This window comes from Lagopus leucura, unplaced genomic scaffold, assembly GCF_019238085.1.
Source record: "Lagopus leucura isolate 7727_CA_CO unplaced genomic scaffold, USGS_WTPT01 Super-Scaffold_100024, whole genome shotgun sequence".
NCBI classification, from domain to species: Eukaryota; Metazoa; Chordata; class Aves; order Galliformes; family Phasianidae; genus Lagopus; species Lagopus leucura.
The window spans coordinates 4,703,928-4,725,846 of record NW_024962276.1 but is presented as its reverse complement, the minus strand read 5'-3'; the positions used below and the strand labels follow the sequence as shown (position 1 = coordinate 4,725,846).

The 21,919-nt window shown below is 50.2% G+C and overlaps 4 protein-coding genes across 4 annotated transcripts; 1 reads left to right on the top strand and 3 right to left on the bottom strand.

Annotated features, from left to right (window-relative positions):
* The first annotated feature begins 9,304 nt into the window (after positions 1–9,304).
* On the top strand, positions 9,305–10,392 carry LOC122184717 (C-C motif chemokine 3-like). The gene is made up of 3 exons (XM_042879897.1): positions 9,305–9,539; positions 9,795–9,903; positions 10,067–10,392. The coding sequence occupies exons 1-3, from the start codon at positions 9,389–9,391 to the stop codon at positions 10,158–10,160; spliced, it is 354 nt and encodes a 117-aa protein (XP_042735831.1). The 5' UTR covers positions 9,305–9,388; the 3' UTR covers positions 10,161–10,392.
* A 2,293-nt stretch (positions 10,393–12,685) lies between these two features.
* Positions 12,686–13,903, bottom strand: LOC122184716 (C-C motif chemokine 3-like). Its single transcript, XM_042879896.1, has 3 exons — positions 13,608–13,903; positions 13,244–13,352; positions 12,686–13,080 (listed from the first exon to the last, which is right to left on the bottom strand). Exons 1-3 carry the CDS (start codon positions 13,678–13,680, stop codon positions 12,987–12,989), a joined length of 276 nt encoding a protein of 91 aa, XP_042735830.1. The 5' UTR covers positions 13,681–13,903; the 3' UTR covers positions 12,686–12,986.
* Positions 13,904–14,259: 356 nt separating this feature from the next.
* CCL1 (C-C motif chemokine ligand 1) lies at positions 14,260–16,404 on the bottom strand. The gene is made up of 3 exons (XM_042879780.1): positions 15,316–16,404; positions 14,919–15,036; positions 14,260–14,526 (listed from the first exon to the last, which is right to left on the bottom strand). Exons 1-3 carry the CDS (start codon positions 15,386–15,388, stop codon positions 14,427–14,429), a joined length of 291 nt encoding a protein of 96 aa, XP_042735714.1. The 5' UTR covers positions 15,389–16,404; the 3' UTR covers positions 14,260–14,426.
* Positions 16,405–16,482: 78 nt separating this feature from the next.
* On the bottom strand, positions 16,483–17,477 carry LOC122184653 (C-C motif chemokine 3-like). The gene is made up of 3 exons (XM_042879779.1): positions 17,349–17,477; positions 17,096–17,210; positions 16,483–16,975 (listed from the first exon to the last, which is right to left on the bottom strand). Exons 1-3 carry the CDS (start codon positions 17,419–17,421, stop codon positions 16,870–16,872), a joined length of 294 nt encoding a protein of 97 aa, XP_042735713.1. The 5' UTR covers positions 17,422–17,477; the 3' UTR covers positions 16,483–16,869.
* Between the last annotated feature and the right edge of the window lie 4,442 nt (positions 17,478–21,919).

The following is a 21,919-nucleotide window of genomic DNA, read 5'->3' as shown; positions in this document are numbered from 1 at the left end:
CCCCGGGGTCAGGCTGAAGGGCTGTGAGCATCTCTGTGCACTGTGGGCAGTGGGACCAGGTGGCCTTTAAGGGTCCTTTCCTTCTCAAACAGTTCTGTGATTCTCTAATTCTATTACAAGGAAGACTGAACAAACTGAACATGCTGATAAGACGTGATATTCTAGTGCCGTACTAAAACCAGAAATGGAAGAAGAAAATATAGCAGCAGGGAGGGAATGCTAAGCAGAGTGAGGAAGTCTGTTCCTGGAGTGAGCCTTTATCTTCTGTGTGGAAGCTGAAGACTTTCTACAGCCCTGTTTTCTCTGTTTCCCTGAAAAACCACTTGCTCTAACCCTGAGGGGCTCTCCCTGCCTTCATTAAGAGCACAGATAGGAAACCACATGTTCTTACTCAGCTGGTTGCTCCTGATCTGAGCTGTAGGAGTGAAGAAGTGCAGGTTAGTTGTCACTAGACTTCATCCAGTGTTAGCAAACAATGGTTGCATACAGTTCCTGCCTGAACTGCTGAGGCACTACTGCTGTCCCCCAACCAGTGCCACTTGTGTGTGTGCGCCCTCACCCCTGAGCCCACTGTGCTGAGGCATCTCAGCATCTTCAGAGCCACCATATCCTCTCTGTATCTGATTCACCCAGTTGTGAAGATCAGCCGGTCTGTATTCACCTTGCTGGGCTAACCTGGCACCACAAGGTGGGTGCTGCAGTCTCCTGAGTCATCTCTTGACCTTCTCCTCCCTGTGCTGCTGTTTTTAGGGAGCCCAGACATCAGCAGCGTGATGAGTTCACATCCTGCCTCTGCTGGCTGCTGTTGCAGAATTACTCTCAGGCTTCTTCCTCTTCTTCCTTGCAAGCAGGCTATCAGCCCTGCAGCTCATTTCAGCAGCAGAGGCTGTGCTGCTGCCTCACTCCTGTCTAGCCATGTGCACTCTGAGCCAGCAGGATCTGTTGTTATTTCTTGTGCCTGAGAATTTTCTCTCTGTTGCTGGAGGTGGCTGCCAACTCCCTGTGTCCTTCTGTACCCAAACATCCCTGCACTCATGTTTAAACCTCAAGAGATAAAGGGCATTAATCCAGCACCCCTACTTTGAATGTCACGTCACAAAGATGCTTGAAGATCTCAGAATGTAAACCCACGAATCAGGCCTTGGAAAGAGACCTTTGGGATCAGCTGAGCCACACAGGCTGTAGTAACCCTGCTTTCAGCTCTGTGAGCAGCAATTCCCTCTCTTTCATCTCAAGTTCACAATGTGGAATTGAGTCTGAGCGTGAGCCCACTCCAGCTTGTCCATTATTCCTTCAAGGGATGGGCTGTGGGGTTGGCATGGAGCAGGACTGGCCTGGTACCCACAGCGCAGCTCTCCAGCAATCAGGAGAAATTTGAAACGAGGCACATTCAAACTGAGACACCTTTCCCCACTAACATCTGCATATCTGGTGGTTTCTAAGTGGTGCATGGGTGTGTAGGGCAAAAGCAGCACAGCGACGCCTGCTCCGATGGCCATATGGCATTAGTCCTAATAGCACATCTGTGGGTGAAGGATGGGTCTAGGTGAAACACTGAGTTATGCGTTGTTACTTCTGGTTTCCTGCACTCTTTGGTTCTCCTTTCTGTTTTCCTACAAGGCAAATTTGATGTTAGAAAGAAATTTTTTACTCAGAGGGCAGTGAGGCCCTGGCACTGCTGCCTGGAGCTGTGGGTGCCACATCTCTGGAGGTGCTCAAGGCCGTGGAAGGGGTCCTGGGCAGTCTGGCAGGGTGAAACAGCCCACAGCAGGGGTTGGAAATGGATGATCCTTAAGGTCCTCTCCATGATTCTATGATTTTAGGGGACTAGGGTCAGCAACATAGAGCCCAGCCCTGGGGCTGCATGGAGATCAGGTGAAAAACAGCTTTCACACCAAAGAAGACTTTGAATCAGGAGCAACATCTCTCCTGGGAGGAGAAGGTGTCATTTTGTAGGAGCAGAGTTACACTCAGCAGGGGTATGGCATGAGGCCTGCAGGAAGGAGCTGCCCCTGAGGGGTAGCAAAGGGCTGATGTCCACCATTATTTCAAACTTGGTCCTAAAAGTAAAGACAAGGTGCAACAGCTTGCCCAATGGGTTGTAACCTCCTGTGCTCTTCCTCAGGGGCTCACGGAAGGAAAGAAAAGAATGGCTTCAAGTTGCACTAGTGGAGGTTCAGGTTGGATACTAGGAAAAATTTATTTCCCTAAAGAGCTGTGATGCAGTGGCATAGCTGCCCAGCAAGGTGTGGGAGTCCCTGTCCCAGGGGGTGTTCAAGAACTGTAGAGATGTGGCACTGAAGGATGTGGTCAGTATTGGTGGTAGGTGGATGGTTGAACTGGTTGATCTTAGAGGCCTTTCCAACATTAATGATTCTATGGAAAAACAGTCCTCTGCAGCTGAGAAGTGGAAGAGACTGTCCAAAGAGAGCTTCATGGCTGGCCAGGGAGTAGGGAAACGCTGTGGGTGCTGGTTGGGGGCATAGAAGTGGGAGACCATTGAATAACCTTGTGACTCAGCCCTGCATCCTGGGGATGAGAGAAGCAAGGGGAAAGGCATGCAAGCTGAACCCTGAAATAATGTACCAGTAAGCCTAGAAGGGAGATTCCAGGAAAAAAAAAAAAAAAAGAGGAACTCAATAGAAATAGACTGATCATTTAAAGCAGTGTTGTAAGAATCTTTTGACTCACCAGAGAATCAGCCTAGGAAGCTCTGAGGGACTCACAAGAGATGACTTGGAGAAGATAACCACCAAAGTCACCTCCCGTTCTGGAGGACAATAAGTGAATGCAGCAATTGCCCTGGGATAACAGACTGACTTGGTATGGCCCCATGGAACTTCTCACTTCAAAACAGCATTGTGGCTAGGGACAGCTTTTAAAATAGGGCTCCAAAAGGCAGCTGTGTACAGGCCTAAAGATAATCAGCCTGCATTCAGGAGGAAAGTCAACAGGACTGTCCTGCTCACCTGAAGACCATCTGAGAAACTGCCTGCTTCCAGGTGAAAATGTAATTTCCCACCTGTTTGCATTGACAGCCAGCTTCTAGCCCTGTATCATTATACCAGCAGTGCTCACTAGCTGAAATAGCTCTTTTCCACCCAGGTGTTGGCCTCTGTGATGGTTTCCCTCAGATCAGCCAGAACCCCTTGTTTCCTAGTCCCTACCCTGAGCTCATTGCATTTGCTTCTTCTCATGCTGTATAACACTGGGGCCTTGTCCCAATCCTATAATTTGTAGCATGGGTTTTTCCCTGCCCCAGACGTTGCCATGGGCTCCAGCACAGGGATGGCTGTTCTTGCCCTCTGTTGTTCCCAGAAGCAGCGTTGTACAGTCTGCACCACTGAATCAAATCCTTCCCCATTACTCCAGTCCTCAAGGTCATTGTAATCTTTCTCTGTGATATCCTGGCCGCTCCTGGATTGATGATAGCATCTCATTCTGCCTCATCAGCAAATTTCCTTTGCGTTCTTCTGCTTTTTGTGCCAAGATCATTAATGCAAATGTTAAGCAGAATCTTTTTTTTTTTTTTTTTTTGACACAGAAATTCAAGGAACTGTACTGGGAACCCTCCCCTCAGTCCAGCATTTCCACTTCCAGCTGAAGCTGTTACCATGCTCCTTTCAGGCAGCTCTCTTACCCACTTTACGTTATGTATGCCAGTCACATCTCCTCCTCGTTAGCTAATAATTTACTGTGTGGCACCATCTCAAATGTCTTACTGGAGCCCAGACAAGTGAGATCTACTGCATTGCCTTTGTTGCAGATATCTGTGAACTTATAAAAGGAAGTGATGAGGTTAGCGTCGGTGCGTGATGTGCTGCTGATTTATCACATCTTGTGCAGTTCATGAGGATCTGGAGAAGATGAGTTCAGTGGGAGGCAAATGTTTGCAAAATACAAGATTATTTCCATCATTCAGGGTTGGAGAAGATTAGGGTTTAAGGGAGTTTAGGGGGCAATGTTAGGGATAGGTAGATGGTTGGACTGGATGGTCATAGAGATCCTTTCCAACTTCAGTGATTCTGTGAGCCTGCGATTCTATGACTGAGCAACGTGCTGGATGGTCACTGTTGGCAAATGCATTCAAGGGTCATTTGAAATGCTGGTTTCTATACCTAAGGTCAAAAAAATTGCAGCTGCTTAGGAGAAGATGGCCAGGTTTTAAAGATATTTGCATCCTGAGTATTTAGCCCACATAACTTAGAAATCTCTTTTCCTTTTCTCTTCTCACCTTAATGCCATTTTCTTTAGAATGTTAGAATCATAGTAGAATGATAGAATCATAGAATAGCTAAGATTGGAGGAGGCCTAAAAGATTTAGTTCCAACCCCCTGCCATACACTGATGGTCAGCTGCTAGATCAGGCCACCCAGGGCCCATCCAACCTTGAATACCTCCAGAGATGGGCCATCCACAACCTCTCTGGGCCAAGTTCTTTACTGGATTAAAATCAAGGATCAATAATAAAGGACTTTAATATCTCTTATTTTCTTGAGACGATCTTCAATGCCCCAAGTCTGAGGATTAATCCACATATAGGAAAGCATGAAGGATAGGACAGAAAGTAATTCTCCAAATCCCATAATGTTGTTGTAGAAACCAGTGGGATGATCTCTGAATGCCACATTCATCTCATTGTGACTCAGAAGGATACAGCCGACGCAGAAGGCTTTGAGGCAGGTGATGAAAGCATTCAGAGACTTGAAGATGAAAGACTGAAAAGAGTGGGGCAAATAGATGAAGGGAGCTTAAACAGAATCATTCGACACTGATTATTTACCCTTTCATGCAGGAGAAGAAAGGGATGTGGTTAAAACAATTTAACGAAAGAAATGATATATCAAAAAGAGATATTTTGACACAAGGCACAGTGAACGTGGAACTGGTAGAAAGTCTCATCAAGGGCAAAGCAGAAAAGAAAGACTGAAGCACGTGCCTGGCTACGAGATAACCTCAGCTATGCAAGTTTAGATAGTACTTTATTTTTAGCCCATTTTAATGTAACTGGAGCTTATGCAATCTGTGTCTGGGTGCAGGAGGATACTCAGTATCTGCAAACTCATAATTGAAATTGCTTTTTGCAGACAGACTTTTTTTCCTCTTAACGTCCCAATGGAGTGTTCATGTGGGCAGATCTCTGCAGGGGCAGTGCTGAGAGCTGCTGCCTCAGCCAAATCGTACAGAAGAGCTATAGGGCAGTAACTGTGGGGGACCAGAGTCCATGTGCCCTTGCAGAGCCAAAGCTGCAGAGAAGCAGCCCCAGGGCTTTGCTCCACCTGACTGCAGGGGTGAAGTTGGGACCCCAGGTGCAAGCTGCAAGAGGCAAAGAGCTGGATGTGGGGGCTGCTTGGTGGTAGTGGGGTAGAGCAAAGCTTGACACTGTGGCAAGGAGCTGCCTGTGAGCTGGCAAATCGGCTTCTGACTTGAGTGTTTTGCTGTACCTTGTGCTCAGAATCCTGCTATTTGTTGAGGGTATGTATTTATATTTATGTGAAGTAGGGTCCTTCTTTCTTATATAAACACTTGTTCCTTGCACAAAGTGTTTCATTCATTTCCCATAATTATATGTACTTCTATATTAAGTGTACTTACTTTGTTCAAGGAGCAAGAGATACTTGAGTCCTGGGTCCCCATGCCCCTGGCTGTGGAACTGAGTGTTTTCAGCTCAGAGTGGACTCAAGAAGGAGGGAGAACAACCACAAGTTGGATTTAGGACCATAGAAAAATACCTGTTGTGGGTCTCTGCAGGGCATGGCACAAGATCCTGAGTGTGATGGTAGCATCCAAGGCTTCAAATAAAAAAGATAAGATATCAGCAGGAATTGGTTCAGGAATTTAGCTTTGCTGGATTTCTCTGTATAACGATGTATGAAAAGGTCAGCAGCGTCTCACTGCAGGGCGAGGCCGTTTGGCTGATCTGCATTTTCCTTTTCCTCCAGCCACGGGACTTCTTTGCATAATTTTTATCAATGACAAGTGTTGCTTCCCAGACGGATGTTGCATAACGCGTGGCTTTCACTGCACTTGCACAGGATTGCGGTGTTGGCAGTTTCTTTCAATTCTTCTTGCCTGTGGTTTCCTTGCTCTGTGTTTCCTTCTGTCCCATATTGGAGCACAGTGAGGGCAGGAGAGCTGCAGTGCACAGGGGTCCACAAGTCTGGCAGCATCTCCCAGAAGAGGTGCAGGGATATTCCTCTGCCTTGACCTGTGGCCATTAATACATCCCACTTCCATCAACCAGTGGGCATTTTCCTCTGGGCAAACAATGCAGAGCTGGGGAAGGTTTCCTAAAGCCAATCACACACTAAGGCAGTCGTCTCCTCTTTCCATAGATCTGGCTGGTCACCTATGCACCCATCTGCTGCTACAACACTTTTAATTGTGCTGCATATTTGACCGTAACTTTTTTGGCCTGCCTTCACATTAACAAAAGGCACTTCATCTTCAGCTACCTTTTTTTGCATTTTTATTTATAAAGCTGTGTTTTCTGCCCTGCTGTGCCCCCAGCAGCTATTCTGAAATCTTCACTTGGAAGTGCTCACAACGAGAAATCAAGTTGTGCTTTCTCTCTTTCTCTCTCCACACTGGCTTTTGATTTCTCTGCCACATTAGAAAGTCATATGAATACAGATGTCTTCTACCACAGGCGAATTAAAACCATAAGTCATTTCTTCACTCTCCCTTTAGATCACTTCCTTATATTAAATTCCTTAAATACACTCTAACACAAGCTTTCTACTTTTTGCTGAGCTGCAATTCTGTGTAATTCATCGAAATATCCTCTTTTCCAGTTAGAATAGGAACTTCTTCATCAGCATCCAGTAAGAAGTTCCATTCGACTCTCATCTAAATGAAGAAGTGAAAGCTGGGGCAACAACTTCTGCAGTGAGGAGGAAATTTTTATTTATTTATTTTTTTTTTTTACCATTTCCATCAAAATGAATGTTTGTAGTTTTGAGATTGATTAAGGTTCATAATGGATGGCAGATTTTCTATGGTTATCCCAGAAAAGAAATGATTGCATTGGGAAGCTCTTTATCTTTTCTCTTTGCCTGGGAAGGCATAGCTCATCCTCCCAAGCCAGCATCACCCAGTGTCACTGCACATTTCTACACATGTTCTTGGGACCCAGTTCTATTTGAGTTGGACCTTGGCTTGGGGCTACTCCCCAGAGGATCCCAAGCCCTGCTTTGGGTTTAGGATCCGCTCTCACAGCTGTTCCAAGCACCAATTGCTTCTTGTCCTGATCATAACAGCTTGTTGCGTGCTGATGTCTTTCCTCCCACTTCTTGTGACTCCTGGGAGGTCAGGGGAGATACCAAGGGGGTGGCTGGTGATCAGGGGTGGGTGAATGCTTATAGGCAGAGAGGCTCACAAAAACAGGTAGTTTCTGTTGACTAAACTCTAAACCTCAAGAGTGTTTACACAGAGGGTGCTCTGAATTTCTCCAGTGTCACTACCAGGTTAGAAGCAGTTGTGATGTAGGCACCTGAGAAGAGCTGGAGAGAGTATTCTGTCCTTAGCTTTGAGGCTGGGTCAGCACTGCCTGGCTCTTCCTGGATGGTGGGGGGTGGTTTAGAATCGTTGAGTCATTAAGGTTGGGATCTGAGAGGACTTTTCCAAATCCAAACGCAATGCACCCCGACCTTGCCTGCACCCCTCACTGCCACATCTCTACAGTTCTTGAAAGCTTTCAGGAATGGGGACTCCACCACCTCCCTGAGTAGCCTGTTCTTTCTAAAGGGAACAATCCCAATTTCTTCTCCTCTTCCTATCCTGTTGAACCAGCTCTGAAGTACACCCTTCATGGCAGGGATCTGACAGCAGGGAAAGGCACAATAAGCAAAGGGCCATAGCAATTGCTGTGAGCCTAAACGTGTATGGGGACCATAGCTCTACCGTGAGGTGTAAGGATGGACACAACCAGCACTCAGCATGAGTCAACCTCTTCAGAGCACAGGGGTTTTAGTCACCTCTAGTGAGAGTTGGGAGGTAAAGGCTGGGATCAGTGGTGGCAACAAACCCACAGGTCAGCAAGGGCAAGAATGGAAAAAGGGAAAAAAGAGGAAGTGCTGAGTTCTGTAGTTCTTTCTGGATGTGTGTCCACAGGGACATTCTGAGTTACCTTTGGGAATTACCAGTGCTGTCCCTTTTTTTGGTCATGCTGCGATTGCCACAGCATTTCATCTACAAAGCTGTGATGTGCTGATCCCAGAGTTCTGGCAGAACTCTCTCTTCTCTCAGCTCCTAACCCCAGGGCCACATCTCCTCCCTGAAACTAATGTATTTACTTTTATTTGGGATGCTAAACCAGCATATACAAGTGGAATAGGATGAAGTTACCCATACTAGCAAGAAGTGAACAAGCAGGCACCCAACAATTTCACTGACCAGAGCCAAAATTAACATCTGTAGGCAGAGAAGTGCATGCCCTCTATCTGTCCTACAGTCAGGTGGACTACAGCAGGCTACAGCCTACATACAGTGACCAAAAATCATTTCCTATGGGCTGCCTTTGTCTCCAAACCTGCAAGATTTCCAGCATAAGCCTGCAGCTTTTAACATCAAAACGAATAAAGCCAACATCCCCAATAATTTCAGGTCAATCCAACTTCATCCCTATACAATCTTTCCTTTTCTAGAAGTTCAACAAAGAGCTGGAGATCAATGTCTGCACAACACACCATTCTGGAGCCAACACAGAATCCTTGCATAACATTGTAGTGGGATGAAAACAGCAGGAAGGCAAAGTCTTTCACAACAACAAATGAGAACAAGCCCAAAACCAGCAACCACAAACACAAAAACAAAAGAAAAAGAGCAACTTACCAACAGAAAACATGAAATATGCAGGAAACTCCAACAAAAGATACCCTCACCTGCAATGCCAACCCTTAAATACAATCTGGGAAGGGGTGGATCCTGGCTCTATGCCTTCCAGTCACTCAGGTGAATTGCTTGCACCTGAGCTCTGCTGGGTTGGCCCTGAATTCCCACCAGGTGTTCAATCACTGTTTCGGACTGACTTAGCATTACTACTATGCTTTGTCATGGGGCACATTGGAAAGTGGTATTACTGGTAGAACTGTGGCTGAGCTCAGATGTTCCTTCTGGCAGTGCTTTCCTGCCAGCAGTGGTCTCTATGGGTGTCCATGCCATGGGAGCAGAACAGCCCTGCATAGGGCTTCCGGCTCTGGCCACCAGAATGGAATCTGAAAGAGATGGCCCTGTAGCCAATGCTTCCTCTTTTACTGTTTCCTTTCCACCCCCAACTCAGCAAAATTTGGGGATACTGATGTAATTTCCTTAGTATGATGCACTCATCTTTATTCCTTGAAACCTTGTGCCCGCCCAGCAGCTGGGGATAAAAGTGGCAGCACAGCAGATGCTGAGCATCGTGCAGAGCAGAGACCTGCAGCCACCCAACTCCAGCCCTGCTCACCGTGCCAACGTCCTGCAGACCATGAAGGGCCCCGCAGCCGTCCTGGCCGCTCTGCTCCTCCTGGCCCTCTGCTCCTCAGCTGTGGCCCATCTGGGTGAGTCAGGTCTCATTATGTATCTCTGTCTGGGTGCCCGTTCCTCCCTGGGAGCCCCATCCCCATGGAGGGGACCTTCATGGTGGGCTGTGGGGGACTGCTGCCCATGCTGGGGCTCAGCCTTGGAGATGGGGTCCTTAGGGGTGTCCTTGGGGGATATGACATCAGGGGGTGATTGTGTGATGGGAGATCCTTGTAAAGTCCCAGGTAGGCACCTGTGGGGTCTCACCAGGGCTTTGTTTCTCTCTCCCACAGATGGCCTACCCACAACCTGCTGCTTCTCCTACGTTCCACGTCCCATCCCACGCAACGTCATTGCTTCTGCCTTCCCCACCAGCAGCAAATGCCGCCTGCCGGCAGTGATGTGAGTATCCAACCACAGCTGGGGTGGTTGCGGTGTAACACAACGGCATCATGCCACAGCTTCAAGGGTGGTTGGTAAGGGACAAGAGTGTGGCTGTGGACATGTGGGTGCTGCCTGCAGAACCAATCATCGTGTGAACCTAACGCTGGTTTTCTCCCTGCAGCCTGGTCACCAAGAAGGGGAAGGAGGTATGTGCAAACCCCGAGGAGTCCTGGGTGCAGAAACGCCTGGAACTCTTCCAGAGCCAAGAAAACTGACCTTCCGTGCTGTGCCCCTGGGCTTGGCCCACAGGAACACTCACGCACCAGAGCACTTGAACTGGATTGTCTTCAATACGGAATTTATTCTATTTAGCTTATTTAAGTTAAATTAAATATTTTTTTCTAAGAAAATGAAAAATACAAAAATAATTTAAAAGATATCACGACATAATAATCCATTATGGTCATAGTTTTTCCGATGCCTAAATAAAGTTTTTGGACTATCAAACCCCTTTGTCTGTCTCCTATATGGACTTTCAAACCCCTTTGTCACAGTTCCTGTCAGGATCCCATGGTGCTTCCACCTGCCAGGGTGGGCTCAGCTCCCCATGGCCAGTCCTGACCTCAGCACATCCCTGTGGGGTGATGGTGGCATCCTGGCTGGGGTGTCTTTATGAGAAATAGTTCAGCAACAGCAAAGTGCAGGCAGGAAGGACGCCTCAGTATGTGCAAGCCCCAAGGAGTCCTGGGTGCAGAAATACCCGGAACTCTTCCAGAACCAAGAAAATTTCGATGCCAAGAGAATGACTTGGACTATCGAAACCCTTGGTCTCAGCTCCCTGCAGTGGCATCTTCCACGGTGCTGACATCTTGGCTGGGCTCCCATCGCTCGCTCTTGCAGAGGAAGCAGCAGCTCAGCAGGGAAGCGCAGGCAGGAGAGTCGTGGCGGTGGTGGTGTCGCGCCCTGCAGTGCTCCGGCACATCAGCAAACTCCGCTGTGGCGCTTCAACCAGCAAGGCCGTTGTTCAGAGGCTGGCAAGGCGCAGTGGCTGTGGGGCTGTGAGTGCCCTTGGGGTGCTGGGGGTCCTGAGAGGCGGGTTTGGGATGCCCACATCTGCCCACGGGGCTTTGATGGGTGCCAATGAGCTCCAACAGGGAGTTGGAGACACATCAACTCACAGGTCATTGAAATATATGGACTGAAGATGGTATAGCAAATAAACCACATCATCCCTAATTTACTAATGCAAGGGGATTTATTTAGGCGTCAGAGCTCCTGATTCCTTAACAAGTATTTGATGTTTTGTGCATCATCTCTGCGTTTTCACTTCCTTCACAGCGTGGGAGAGCAACTTTTCTGTTCTGGATAGCTCCAGGAGTGCCTGCACCCAGAATTGCTTTGGGTCTGTGCATATCTTCCTCTTCTTCTTGGTGACCACGCTGCAGGGAGAAAAGCACCACTGGGGCAATGGGGTGCTGGGTCTGCATGGCAGCAGCCACATGTCCCCAACCACACTGCCATCCCTTCCTGACCACCTGTGTGTCACAGTCGTGGTGTTGTACTCCAAACCCCGGCTGGATACTCACATCACTGCTGGCAGGGAGCAGGTGCTGCTGGTGGCATAGACAGAGGCAATGAGCTTGTAAGGAATGGGACGTGACACATAACTGTAGCAGCAGCTTAAGGGGAAGTCATCTGTGGGTTCAGGAAAAGAGAGCCATGGTGAGATGCTGTATGTGGGGCTCCCTGAGGGCTTGCCATCAGCTACCCTCAACTCATGTCATATCCCCCAGAAGATCCCATCTCCAAAGCTGAACACCAGCATTGGTGGCAATTGCCCACACTCAGCGCTATGCTGGACCTAGCCATGGAGATGGGGATTCTCCAGCACCCAGAACCCTACCAAGTAGGGACAGTGCCTCCTGCCCCAAGAGGAAAATATAAGACATGACTTACCAATACTGCCAATAGGAAAGGAGTCCACAGTCGAGGGAGCAGAGGGCCAGGAGGAGAAGAGCAGCCAGGGCAGCTGCAGATCCCTTCATGGTGCTGTGGGACATGGGCACAGGGAGCAGGGCTGGAGCTAGTTGGCTTAAGGGCTCTGCTCTGCACAATGCTCAGCCCCTGCTGCACTGCCACTTTTATTCCCTGGCTGCTGGGCGTGTACAGGGTGTCAAGGGAAAAATATGAATGCATAATAACTAGGAAATTATTTCAGAACCCCTGCAGAAATAAAGCTGCAAAAAGGAGAAGCACCAGCCATAGGGCCACTGCTTTCAGATTCTGTTTTAGTGCCCAGTGGGGCACATGTGACACCAACCCTGGTGCTCTGCACTCACCCTGCAATGAGAGCCAGGCTGGGATGTGGAGCTCCATGGCTGCAGCCCCAATGGGAGTTGGGTGGACGGAGGCTGCTCCATCCTCACTGCACACCACAAGCTCAAAAGCAGCTGTGCTTTCAAGCTCTTCTGGGTTATAGGGAATTAGGTGACGAGTGCCCAACACACGTGATTCAGTTTCCTTCATCCCTGACAGCAATTTGCTGACCACTTTGATATCCTCATTGCCACCAGGCACCCCTCCTTCTGCAGCCATCAGCATTAACTCCATGCTCTTTGCTGGGAAAGAAAAACAAACTTCAAATCCCCTCAAACCCAATATTTCTCCATTGCCATCTGACATCAGCACAAATCAGTATCACATGAAGGGAACAGCTGTGCAGGGTATCCTTAAATCTGCCACCTGGCTGCCTCCATGGAGCTGTTCCTGCTTGGTGGTGGGCTTCAACAGAGAGGCAAAGTGTTTTTAAATGCAGGAATTTTATTTAGGCATCAGAGCTCTTGACTCTTTAGCAAGCATTTTGATGTGTTCTGAATCATCTCTGTATTTTCACTTCCTTAGCATTGGTGGGATGGATAGGAGGGAAGCTGTGGGTGTCCCAGATATGCCCAAACCAGCTTGGATGAGCCCTGGGCACCCTGAGCTTGGGGGGGGGGGGATGGCAGGGGGGGTGCAAGAGTCTAGAGCAGGGCTGGAGCTGGGTGTGCTGCGAGGTTCCCTTCCAATCCATCCGTTTTATGATTCTATAATTCCACAGAAGGTCAGTTTTCTTGGCTCTGGAAGAGTTCCAGGCGTTTCTGCACCCAGGACTCCTCGGGGTTTGCACATACCTCCTTCCCCTTCTTGGTGACCAGGCTGCAGGGAGAAAACCAGCGTTAGGTTCACACGATGATTGGTTCTGCAGGCAGCACCCACATGTCCACAGCCACACTCTCGTCCCTTACCAACCACCCTTGAAGCTGTGGCATGATGCTGTTGTGTTACACCGCAACCACCCCAGCTGTGGTTGGATACTCACATCACTGCCGGCAGGCGGCATTTGCTGCTGGTGGGGAAGGCAGAAGCAATGATGTTGCGTGGGATGGGATGTGGAACGTAGGAGAAGCAGCAGGTTGTGGGTAGGTCATCTGTGGGAGAGAGAAACAAAGCCCTGGTGAGACCCCACAGGTGCCTACCTGGGACTTTACAAGGATCTCCCATCACACAATCACCCCCTGATGTCATATCCCCCAAGGACACCCCTAGGGACCCCATCTCCAAGGCTGAGCCCCAGCATGGGCAGCAGTCCCCCACAGCCCACCATGAAGGTCCCCTCCATGGGGATGGGGCTCCCAGGGAGGAACGGGCACCCAGACAGAGATACATAATGAGACCTGACTCACCCAGATGGGCCACAGCTGAGGAGCAGAGGGCCAGGAGGAGCAGAGCGGCCAGGACAGCTGCGGGGCCCTTCATGGTCTGCAGGACGTTGGCACGGTGAGCAGGGCTGGAGTTGGGTGGTTGCAGGTCTCTGCTCTGCACGATGCTCAGCCTCTGCTGTGCTGCCACTTTTATCCCCAGGCACTGGGTGCGGAAGGGTTTCGAGGAACAAAAGATGAGTACATAATAACTAGGAAATTATCTCAGAATTCCTGCAGTTTTTCTGAAATGGAGAAATAAAGCTACGAAAGGGGAACTGCTGGCTGCTGCTTTCAGTTTCTGCTTTAGTGTCCGGTGGGGACTGGCCAGCTCCTGACTCCTCATGAAACCCACCTGTCTGCTCTGCACTGACCCTGCAGTGAATCCCCTCAAACCCAACGTTTCTCTAACATCAGCCAAAATCAACATTGCATGGAGTGAACAGCTGTGCAGAGCACCCTTAAACCCACACCCAGGCAGGGTCTACACTGTTGGAGGGCGTACAGAACCTTCACCATTCTGGTTTCACATTTCCTAATGCCTTCTGGGCTGTTCCCAGGTCCTCACAGTGAGGCAAACCCCAACACGGCCTCTCTTTCCCAGTGCAGGATTCATATCTCACTACAGCCACACAGGTGCAGGTCAGAGCAAGTAGCTTTATTAAATCTCAGTAGAGCTGTACAGTAGTGTGAAGTGGGACAGAGGGGGACAAGGCAGAGCTGGCTCCATAAGTTAATGAGACATCACAAGCACTGACAGGTCATGGCAGGGTACGTAGAAATAGAGCTGGTGTTGGTAGCAGCTCATGTTGAGGCGTTGCTCAGCTTCTTTCCCTGCAAGTACTGCTGGAACCAGCCCTCTGCAGGGTCCACGCAGAACTTCTTCCCCTTCTTCAGCTCCACGCTGTGGGTAGAGGGGCTGGGTTAGCTGGAGTGTCCTCCCCTACCCTGCAGCATCATTCCTAGCATTCCCCAAAACTCTGACTTCTAGCAGCCTTAAATCCCTCGTAAACCTTGGTTTCCTTCCCATTTTTATTGCTGAAACGAGGGGCTGCTGGAAGATTTGAAATAAAGCATTGAGAGGAGGAGGAACATGTGGATAGAACTCAGCATATAGCACCCTGAGAGGGGCTTACTGTGGCATTCATAGTGGGAAGTGAAAGCACAGGCAGGGTGGCTGAGGGTGAGGAGTGCAATGGGAAGGAAGACTGGGGTGGAAGGTTGGTGGAGAAAGGCTGGGCATGGGAGGTTGGGGGAGGAAGGCTGGGGATGGAGTCTGGGGATGAAGGGACTCACATAATGGCTCTGCGGGAGCAGTTTGGAGGTGTTTCCCGATAGCTGCGGATGAGCGAGGTGTTGATTTCCCTCTGGATGAACATGTTCTTGTAGCAGCAGGAGCTGTAGGAGCTGCGGACTGAGAGGAGGAAGGGATTGGTGCTGTCCCATGCCTGACCCCAGCCACTTCCCCCACTATGAGGATCCCTGCCATGTCTCCAGCTCTGCAGGTTTGCCCCTATATTCCTCTCTGACAAGAAATCCCCAGGAACAAGCGTTATTAGCAAACATCTTCCAAGCCAGTGTTGACCCCTTGGCACCTTAACTCCACAGCAGAAGCAGGGGCTGAACCTATTCCCCCATCCCCAACCCCAAACCTGCAGCAGGACGTGGGTTAAGACTCCGTGTTGGTACTTACAGGACTTGCCCCAGCTCTCAGTCCAGACAGCTGCAAGCAGCAGAGTGACCATGGCCAAGGAGTAGATCTTCATGTCCGATCTGGGTGGCTGTCAGCTCCAGGAACCAGTAGCTCTTGCTGGTTTGGTGCTGCTGAGTGCTACCTGCTTGTACCTCAGCATTATATAGCCCCTGTCCAGGATTTCCATGACAGCTCTGGACTCTCCCCAGGGGAAGAACCACTTGTTGCTATTACTAAAGGGCAACTGGGGGATGGAAATTCCTCTCCCTGGCTGGTGCTGTTCCGGCCCCTCTTCACACCCAGCCTATGGTGCTTGAGGGCTTCTGGAAAGTCTGGTGAGCACAGTCCTGTGCTGCTGCAATGTGTAGCAGCCTGCAGTCTATTTTGGGTTCAGCTGCTGCCACCGACAAACCACACAGGATGATAGTCATGCTCACTGAAGACCTGAGTGAGCTTATATTCAAAACTCATCCTGACTGTGATGCTGCTCTTGCAGTTTTTGCTGAGGTGACTGGCTTGGCACTGACTGCACCCAAGCTCAGGCCAGCCCACCCCAGACCCCATGGCTGTGTGCCGAGTGCCCATGGTTTTGGCTATGCCCATGGTGCTTCCTGTAGTGGTGGCCATGTTTCATGATGGTGCCCATGGTGGTGGTGGCTGTGCCCGTAGTGCTGCCCATAGTGGTGACTGTGTCCATCATGGTGCCCATAGTGGTGGCTAAACCTGTAATTGTGGCCATGTTTGTCATGGCAGCCATGGTGGTGGCTGTGCCCATCACAGTGACCACATCAGTGGCCATGGCCATTGCATCTCCTCATGGCAACCCTGGCATGTGAGTTGTTACCGGGGCCTAACTGTGCAGCTCAAGTTGAATTTTGTCTGGGGATGGCTGATGAAGAGCAAGGGAAGACCCCTCTTTTCAGGTTTGGCACCCAGAGATGTGCTCACTTCTTGCCCCTTTTGCAGATGGCTTCCCCAGGTCCCATGTGGACACTGCTTGACTCTATGTACTCCCAGATTCTTCCAAAAAGGAATTGAGAAGAGTGACCACAACATCATCTCTTCCCACCCCTTTACTGAGTTCAGCTCTCACAGCTGACATTTCTTACCCAAAGCAAGCCAAGAGCAGGAACTCTTCTGCTCCCCAGACACTTGCACAGCCAGATGTTTGCATACACAAGGTTGAGTTTAATTCTGTTTACAGTGCTGTATAAGAAGCATTAGTGATGCTACTCCCTATTAACCCCTGCACTGCAAAAAGCCCAAGGAGCACAGTGACACTGACATGCAAAGCAGTTGTTCCCTGCCTAAGACCCAGTCCAGCCATGGTCTCAGGGTGGAGAAGAGCGAGAGATGCAGGAGATACGGAAATCTGTGCACAGTGATGCTAAGAGCTCCAGGATCTCACAGTGGGATAAATGGAAAGAAAACATGGAGGTGAGTGCTGCTTATCTGCATAGCACAGGGCTGAGACGGGGAGGACTCGCATTGCTGGTCTCCCCATCTCTGTGATAAGGCTGCCTCCAAGGGCCCTATGCTGCTCTTGTGGCTCTTCTAGCTGGGGATGGAGTAGGAGCTGACCTGGAACCTCTGCTGGTACCTCTTCACCCACATCCTGTCCGCTGGGGTGCAGATCTCTTTGCCATTCTTCACCTTGAAGCTGTGCAGAGAAAAGAAATGGATTTAAGTCTCCTAACCCAGAAGATCTGAGGGCAGCGAATTCTCCAGCAGCACCCACTCACTGCCATGCTGATACCACCAGGGGGGCAGGCATACTCACATCACAGCTCGGTGTGGGCACTGAGGGCTGGTGGCATAGCAGGTGACAATGTTGTCCATTTTGATCCTTCTGGTATGAAAGTTGAAGCAGCACTTGTCAGGCACAGCTGGGGCTCCTGGGGGGAGAATGAGAGCTCAGCTCAGCCTGAAGGCCCCCAGTTCCCATCCCGGCCTCCTTGCATGATGCAAACCCCATGCACCCCTCCCTTCTCCCTGGTGTTCCCATCCCCAGTCCCGCAGGTGGCCGCGCTCACTCTGGGCCAGGCTCTGGCAGCACAGCGCAGTAAGGAGGAGGAGGACAAAGAGCGCCCCAGCTGCCTTGGCCATGTTGGGCTGTAGGAGGGCTGCGGGCTGCTTCACTCTCCCTTCTGCTTGGGATGGGACTGCTGGGCTTCTTTTATGGAGCAGCAGCAGCGCTGACTCCCATGAGGTCAGTAGTTGCGTGGACAGGGGGAGGACCTGGTCACTGGACGTGTCCCAAAGAACAGAGAGTGGGTGATATCCTTCCCCTCCCAGAACAGTTTGAGGAGGAAAAACCTGCTCTCAGAATCTGAGGGGCTTGGGATTTTCTAAACTTCTTCCTGCAATATTGGGGCTGGTGGCCATGTTGCTCCCCCAGTTTGGCTCTGCACCCCAATCCCTAGGCAGGTTGTATGGCTGTGGAGGGGTGCATGGGACAGGGCAGTGTCTGGAGCTGAGCAGGGTCCCACACAGCCAGGCATGCTCCCAACATACATCACAGCTGGCAGCAGCTGCCAGTCCATGGGAGCACAGTAATGCTTTGCATCCCACTGATTTGTGTCTCAGTGGGGAGGCAAATGTCCAATCCCAGACCTGACACTCTTTTCTAAAAATAAAAATAAAAATAAAATAGCCTATTTATAAAATAAGTTTACTAAAAAGTAAGTAGCCTTTGCTCAGATGCAGAAGGCACATGCATGGCCCTCTGCTAGTTCAGGAGACTTTGGAGCCCTGTGGGGCTGGGTGAGGCTGGGCAGGTGTTTCCACTTCCTATCCCCAAGGCCAGAGAAGCAGCTCATGTTCTTGGCCACGATGAGCTGGGAAATAGCAAAGACTAGACTGGGCTTCCCCAGTGGTCTTTGCCTGCCTACAGCTGTGCCAAATCCCCTTCTCCCCCAGCCCAGACAACTCCAGATGCTGGCAGATGTACACAGATGCGAGTCCCTGCTGGCACAGATCTCAAGTCTGTGGACACTGGTCAAGGCTGTGATCATCCCCACAGGATGCTGTGGCCATCTCCATAGTGGGACCACCCGTACTTCTGCGTCCCTCTGGTTTCTCTTCTCCAAACCTATTTCCCAGAAATCAGACTCAAGCTTTTGGCTGCAGAAATCTCCCAGACTGCTGTGATGGAGTGTATGTGTGTAGGGTGCAGTGAGGGAACTGTAGGATATCCCAGGGTGCAAGGAAAGGGATGTTCTGTGTTTTTGTGTCCCATCCCACCATTAGCCCAACACTGGTTTAATTTCTCCACTTCCATCTTGTCCCAGCCCAGGGAGCAAAGGGAAGCAGATGGTGCTGGGATGGTGTAGGCTCCTGTCTTTGTTTTCACTCCCTGGATCCCTTTTCCCCATCTCATCTCCACATCCTGAGGTCTTCTGGCTGAGCAGGACAGTCTGAAACCTCACTGCCAAGCCATATGGAGCCCCCACTCCTACCCTGGTGACAGCATTGCACGGTGCTGCCCCAGGATCTGCTTTCAGTAGCACAGATTATCCTGGATGTGGCCAAGGGGAAATCTCAGACAGGCTTTGCTGGACCCTCTCCAGCACAAGTTGTTTCCAAACAGGAAATAACTCCTGACTGATGGTATTTTCCCTGCATTAAGGAAAAGAAAGAGAAACATAAGGAAAATGAAGAAGTTTCACTGGACTGGGAAAGGCCCATTGTCAAAAACCTCACGCATGGGATGCTTTGGGTCGGGAAAGTCTAAGGATGCTGCTCCCATCCCTGCAGCCTTCTTCTGCCCCGAGCCTGGAGCTGGATTGGGGTGATACCTCAGCCCTGCACTGAGCAGGATTCAGCAGCACTGCTCTTTCCAGTGTGTTCACCCAAGCTTTATTGATGCTGCAGCGCTCCTCGTTCCATTTGATCGATGACCCCAGGGGATGGAGATCTAAGTGCAGTGCCTGCGGGACAGGATGGCTGCAGCAGCTGGGCCATCCAAAATAATGTCTGTAATCAAAGCCACTCTGACAGGTCGGGTCTGCTTTCCATAAAGCCGTAAGGATTTGTTTGATTTATTCTTCTCCTTTTAAACTCTCTGTCTCGGTTGGAACAGAGCAGTGTTTCCATTACCTTGCTGAGGCTGATGGTGAGATAAGCACTTAATGCACCCCCCCCTTGTGCTATTTCCTTCCTATGGGCTGACAAGGTCCCTGCTGTCCCTGTGGCCACCTGGGACTTCCCCTGCTGTTAGAGGAGATGGTTTCTATTCAACCTGGTCTGAGACCTGTCCACCCTCGCCTGTCCCAGTGAAGAGGTGGCTCTGAGTCACCGTGGCCACAACCCACACTCGTGCGGGGAGAGCAGCTGCAAACCTGCAGACATGCCTTTATCTTCCTCAAAAAGTGGTGGTTTCTGTTTGAGGCTGGAAAACCCCATAAGGATCGGAGCCTCATCCTGAAACCTGGGTGATCAAAGGGGTGGGAGTGGGCTTGCAGCCCCCAAGGCATTGTCTGCCCAGAGGATGTGGGGATGGGCTCATCTTCTGTTCCCAAGTGCTGTCGGGAGCTGAAACCATTTAGAAATAGTATGGAACAGATGGTGTTGTTCTTGTCCAGGGGAGAATGTACCAAGTCACAGCCAAGTCCTAAATTCACAAACATCAATCATGAGTGACCAGAGGGGATGCATCCACATCATCAGGTTAAGGCAGCCCAGAAACCAAAACCTCAGCAAAACCAATGGAATTGGGTTGCTATGCTGTAAATCTGCAGGGGCCACCTGTTGATTTTGGGGTGCATGGCTGGCGGCTGGGCTGGGAGATTCCCTCTTCCCAGTGCTGGGCTGTGGGCTGTGGGTGTCCTTCACTCCCATAGTGGGGAGGGCATTCCCAAAAAGAAAGGTTTTCCACCCAAAACAGCAGCCCTGGGGTCTGCAGTGGGCTGCAGGCTCAGACCCCATAGCAGAGCTGTACCCAAAGCTCCTAAAACAAAGGCAAAAAGCTTTTGTCTGTGATGATGGCTTCTCTCCAGACTACTTGGGGAAGGATCTTTGTTGTCTTCTCATTGGGATGCTCTGTCCTTGGTGGTTCCCCTGTTCAAGCTAGCTGAAGACCCTGCTTGCCCCAGGAACCCCACTGTGTATTGGTGACTCATTTCTGTGTCCTTTGGTCCCCGGCATCATGGCTGAAAGTTGATTTCACACCAGACTCCTCTGCTGGAGATAACAATCAGGGCTGGGCTGTTCGAGCTGAGTGTCATCTTCCCACTCTCTAACTTTGGCCTTTCAAAACCAAACCCAAAGACACTCCCTGCCTCCTTATCTGCACTCTGACTTCTGAACCTGCAGGCTGCACACACATCACTTCCCAGCAGCCTGAGAGCCAAGAGGCAGCATTACTGGGTGGAAAAAAAGCCAAAAAGATAAAGTAGGATGCTCATGAAATCCTCTGCAGTGGGAAACTGGGGTTAAAATTAGTCCAAAATTTCACCCTGGGGCCTTAGTGGGCTCTCTGTGTGCCTCCAGCATTGCAGAGCCTGTGGTGTCAGCCAGAAATCTCAATGCTTTTTCTATGGGCTGGATTTTCTCCAGGCGCAGGAGCCAAGGTTGGTGTTGAGGGGGGGCAGAGAACAACATTGACGGGGAGCAGGGAATGAAAGTGATGGAGAGCAGGGGGTGGAATTGATAGGGAACAAGGAATGGCATCAATAAGGAACAGAGAACAGCATCAATAGGGAACAGAGAATGACATCAGTGGGGAACAAAGAACGGCATTGATGGGGAACTCAGCCAGGCTGCTCTCTGTGCAGCACTGCCCTTCTGCAGGAGATCATCGCTATGGGAAATTTCCCTTAAGTGCTTCTGCAAGTGTTTTCTGGGAAGGCCGTGGGAAAAACCTTCCTCTCCTCTGTTCCTTCAGCTGGACACGTTGTGGCTGCAAGGGGAAAGTGAAAGCCGAGGATTGTTGTGCTGGACGCAGCATTACCGATGGAGACAAGCGGTGGGAAGCTTGATTGGTTGGTTTTTTTTTTCATCTTATTTGTTATCGTTTCACAGTTTCCTTCTGCCTGTGCTGGCCTTGGGAGAAAACTGTCCTGCCGGGTTGGAAATCCTCTCCCTGAGCCTCAGCTGCTGTTTTTCCACCCTTTGGCACAAGATGTCAGTGCTGCTCAAGGAACGGTGCTGCCCTCCACCCATCGCCCTCTGTGGGTGCTGGCTGGGGCTCAGGGGTGACACCCAGCTGGAGGGCACCACCGAGGGCTTTGGGGCCTGGGGGAGATGGGATGCTCAGAGTAGGTGTCATCCAGCCCTGTGGCTTTGTGGCCTTATCTTTGGGGGTAAGGTGGAGCTCGCCAGCCCTAATGGAATCATTTGGGGTATTTTTGGGGATGGAGGAGGTGTAAGGACATCAGCCCCATCCCTGTGTCCCATGGCACTGCTATCAACGTGGAATACTGAGATCTAACTGGGGACATATGGCTCTGCTCAGCGTCAATGGGAAATGCTGGGTATGGGGGTGCACGAGCTGCTCCACACTGGGAAAAACAATATGAAAGAGAATATGGTGTAAAAGGAAGCAGGGGATCAAAAATGAAACTCTTTACCCATCACATGTGGAAAAAGGGAAAAAAATCCTCAA

Bases quoted from the DNA above. Each gene is read 5' to 3' on its own strand.
- LOC122184653 (XM_042879779.1), bottom strand. From the start codon at position 17,421: ATGGCCAAGGCAGCTGGGGCGCTCTTTGTCCTCCTCCTCCTTACTGCG. The intron at 17,211-17,348 runs GTGAGCGCGGCC...TTCTCCCCCCAG, and splicing joins CTGCCAGAGCCTGGCCCAGA to GAGCCCCAGCTGTGCCTGAC. The intron at 16,976-17,095 runs GTGAGTATGCCT...TTCTCTGCACAG, and splicing joins TGCCCACACCGAGCTGTGAT to CTTCAAGGTGAAGAATGGCA.
- LOC122184716 (XM_042879896.1), bottom strand. From the start codon at position 13,680: ATGAAGGGCCCCGCAGCTGTCCTGGCCGCTCTGCTCCTCCTGGCCCTC. The intron at 13,353-13,607 runs GTGAGTCAGGTC...TCTCTCCCACAG, and splicing joins CTCAGCTGTGGCCCATCTGG to ATGACCTACCCACAACCTGC. The intron at 13,081-13,243 runs GTGAGTATCCAA...TTCTCCCTGCAG, and splicing joins TGCCGCCTGCCGGCAGTGAT to CCTGGTCACCAAGAAGGGGA.
- CCL1 (XM_042879780.1), bottom strand. From the start codon at position 15,388: ATGAAGATCTACTCCTTGGCCATGGTCACTCTGCTGCTTGCAGCTGTC. The intron at 15,037-15,315 runs GTAAGTACCAAC...TCCTCCTCTCAG, and splicing joins TGAGAGCTGGGGCAAGTCCT to TCCGCAGCTCCTACAGCTCC. The intron at 14,527-14,918 runs GTGAGTCCCTTC...CTCTACCCACAG, and splicing joins TGCTCCCGCAGAGCCATTAT to CGTGGAGCTGAAGAAGGGGA.
- LOC122184717 (XM_042879897.1), top strand. From the start codon at position 9,389: ATGCTGAGCATCGTGCAGAGCAGAGACCTGCAGCCACCCAACTCCAGC. The intron at 9,540-9,794 runs GTGAGTCAGGTC...TCTCTCCCACAG, and splicing joins CTCAGCTGTGGCCCATCTGG to ATGGCCTACCCACAACCTGC. The intron at 9,904-10,066 runs GTGAGTATCCAA...TTCTCCCTGCAG, and splicing joins TGCCGCCTGCCGGCAGTGAT to CCTGGTCACCAAGAAGGGGA.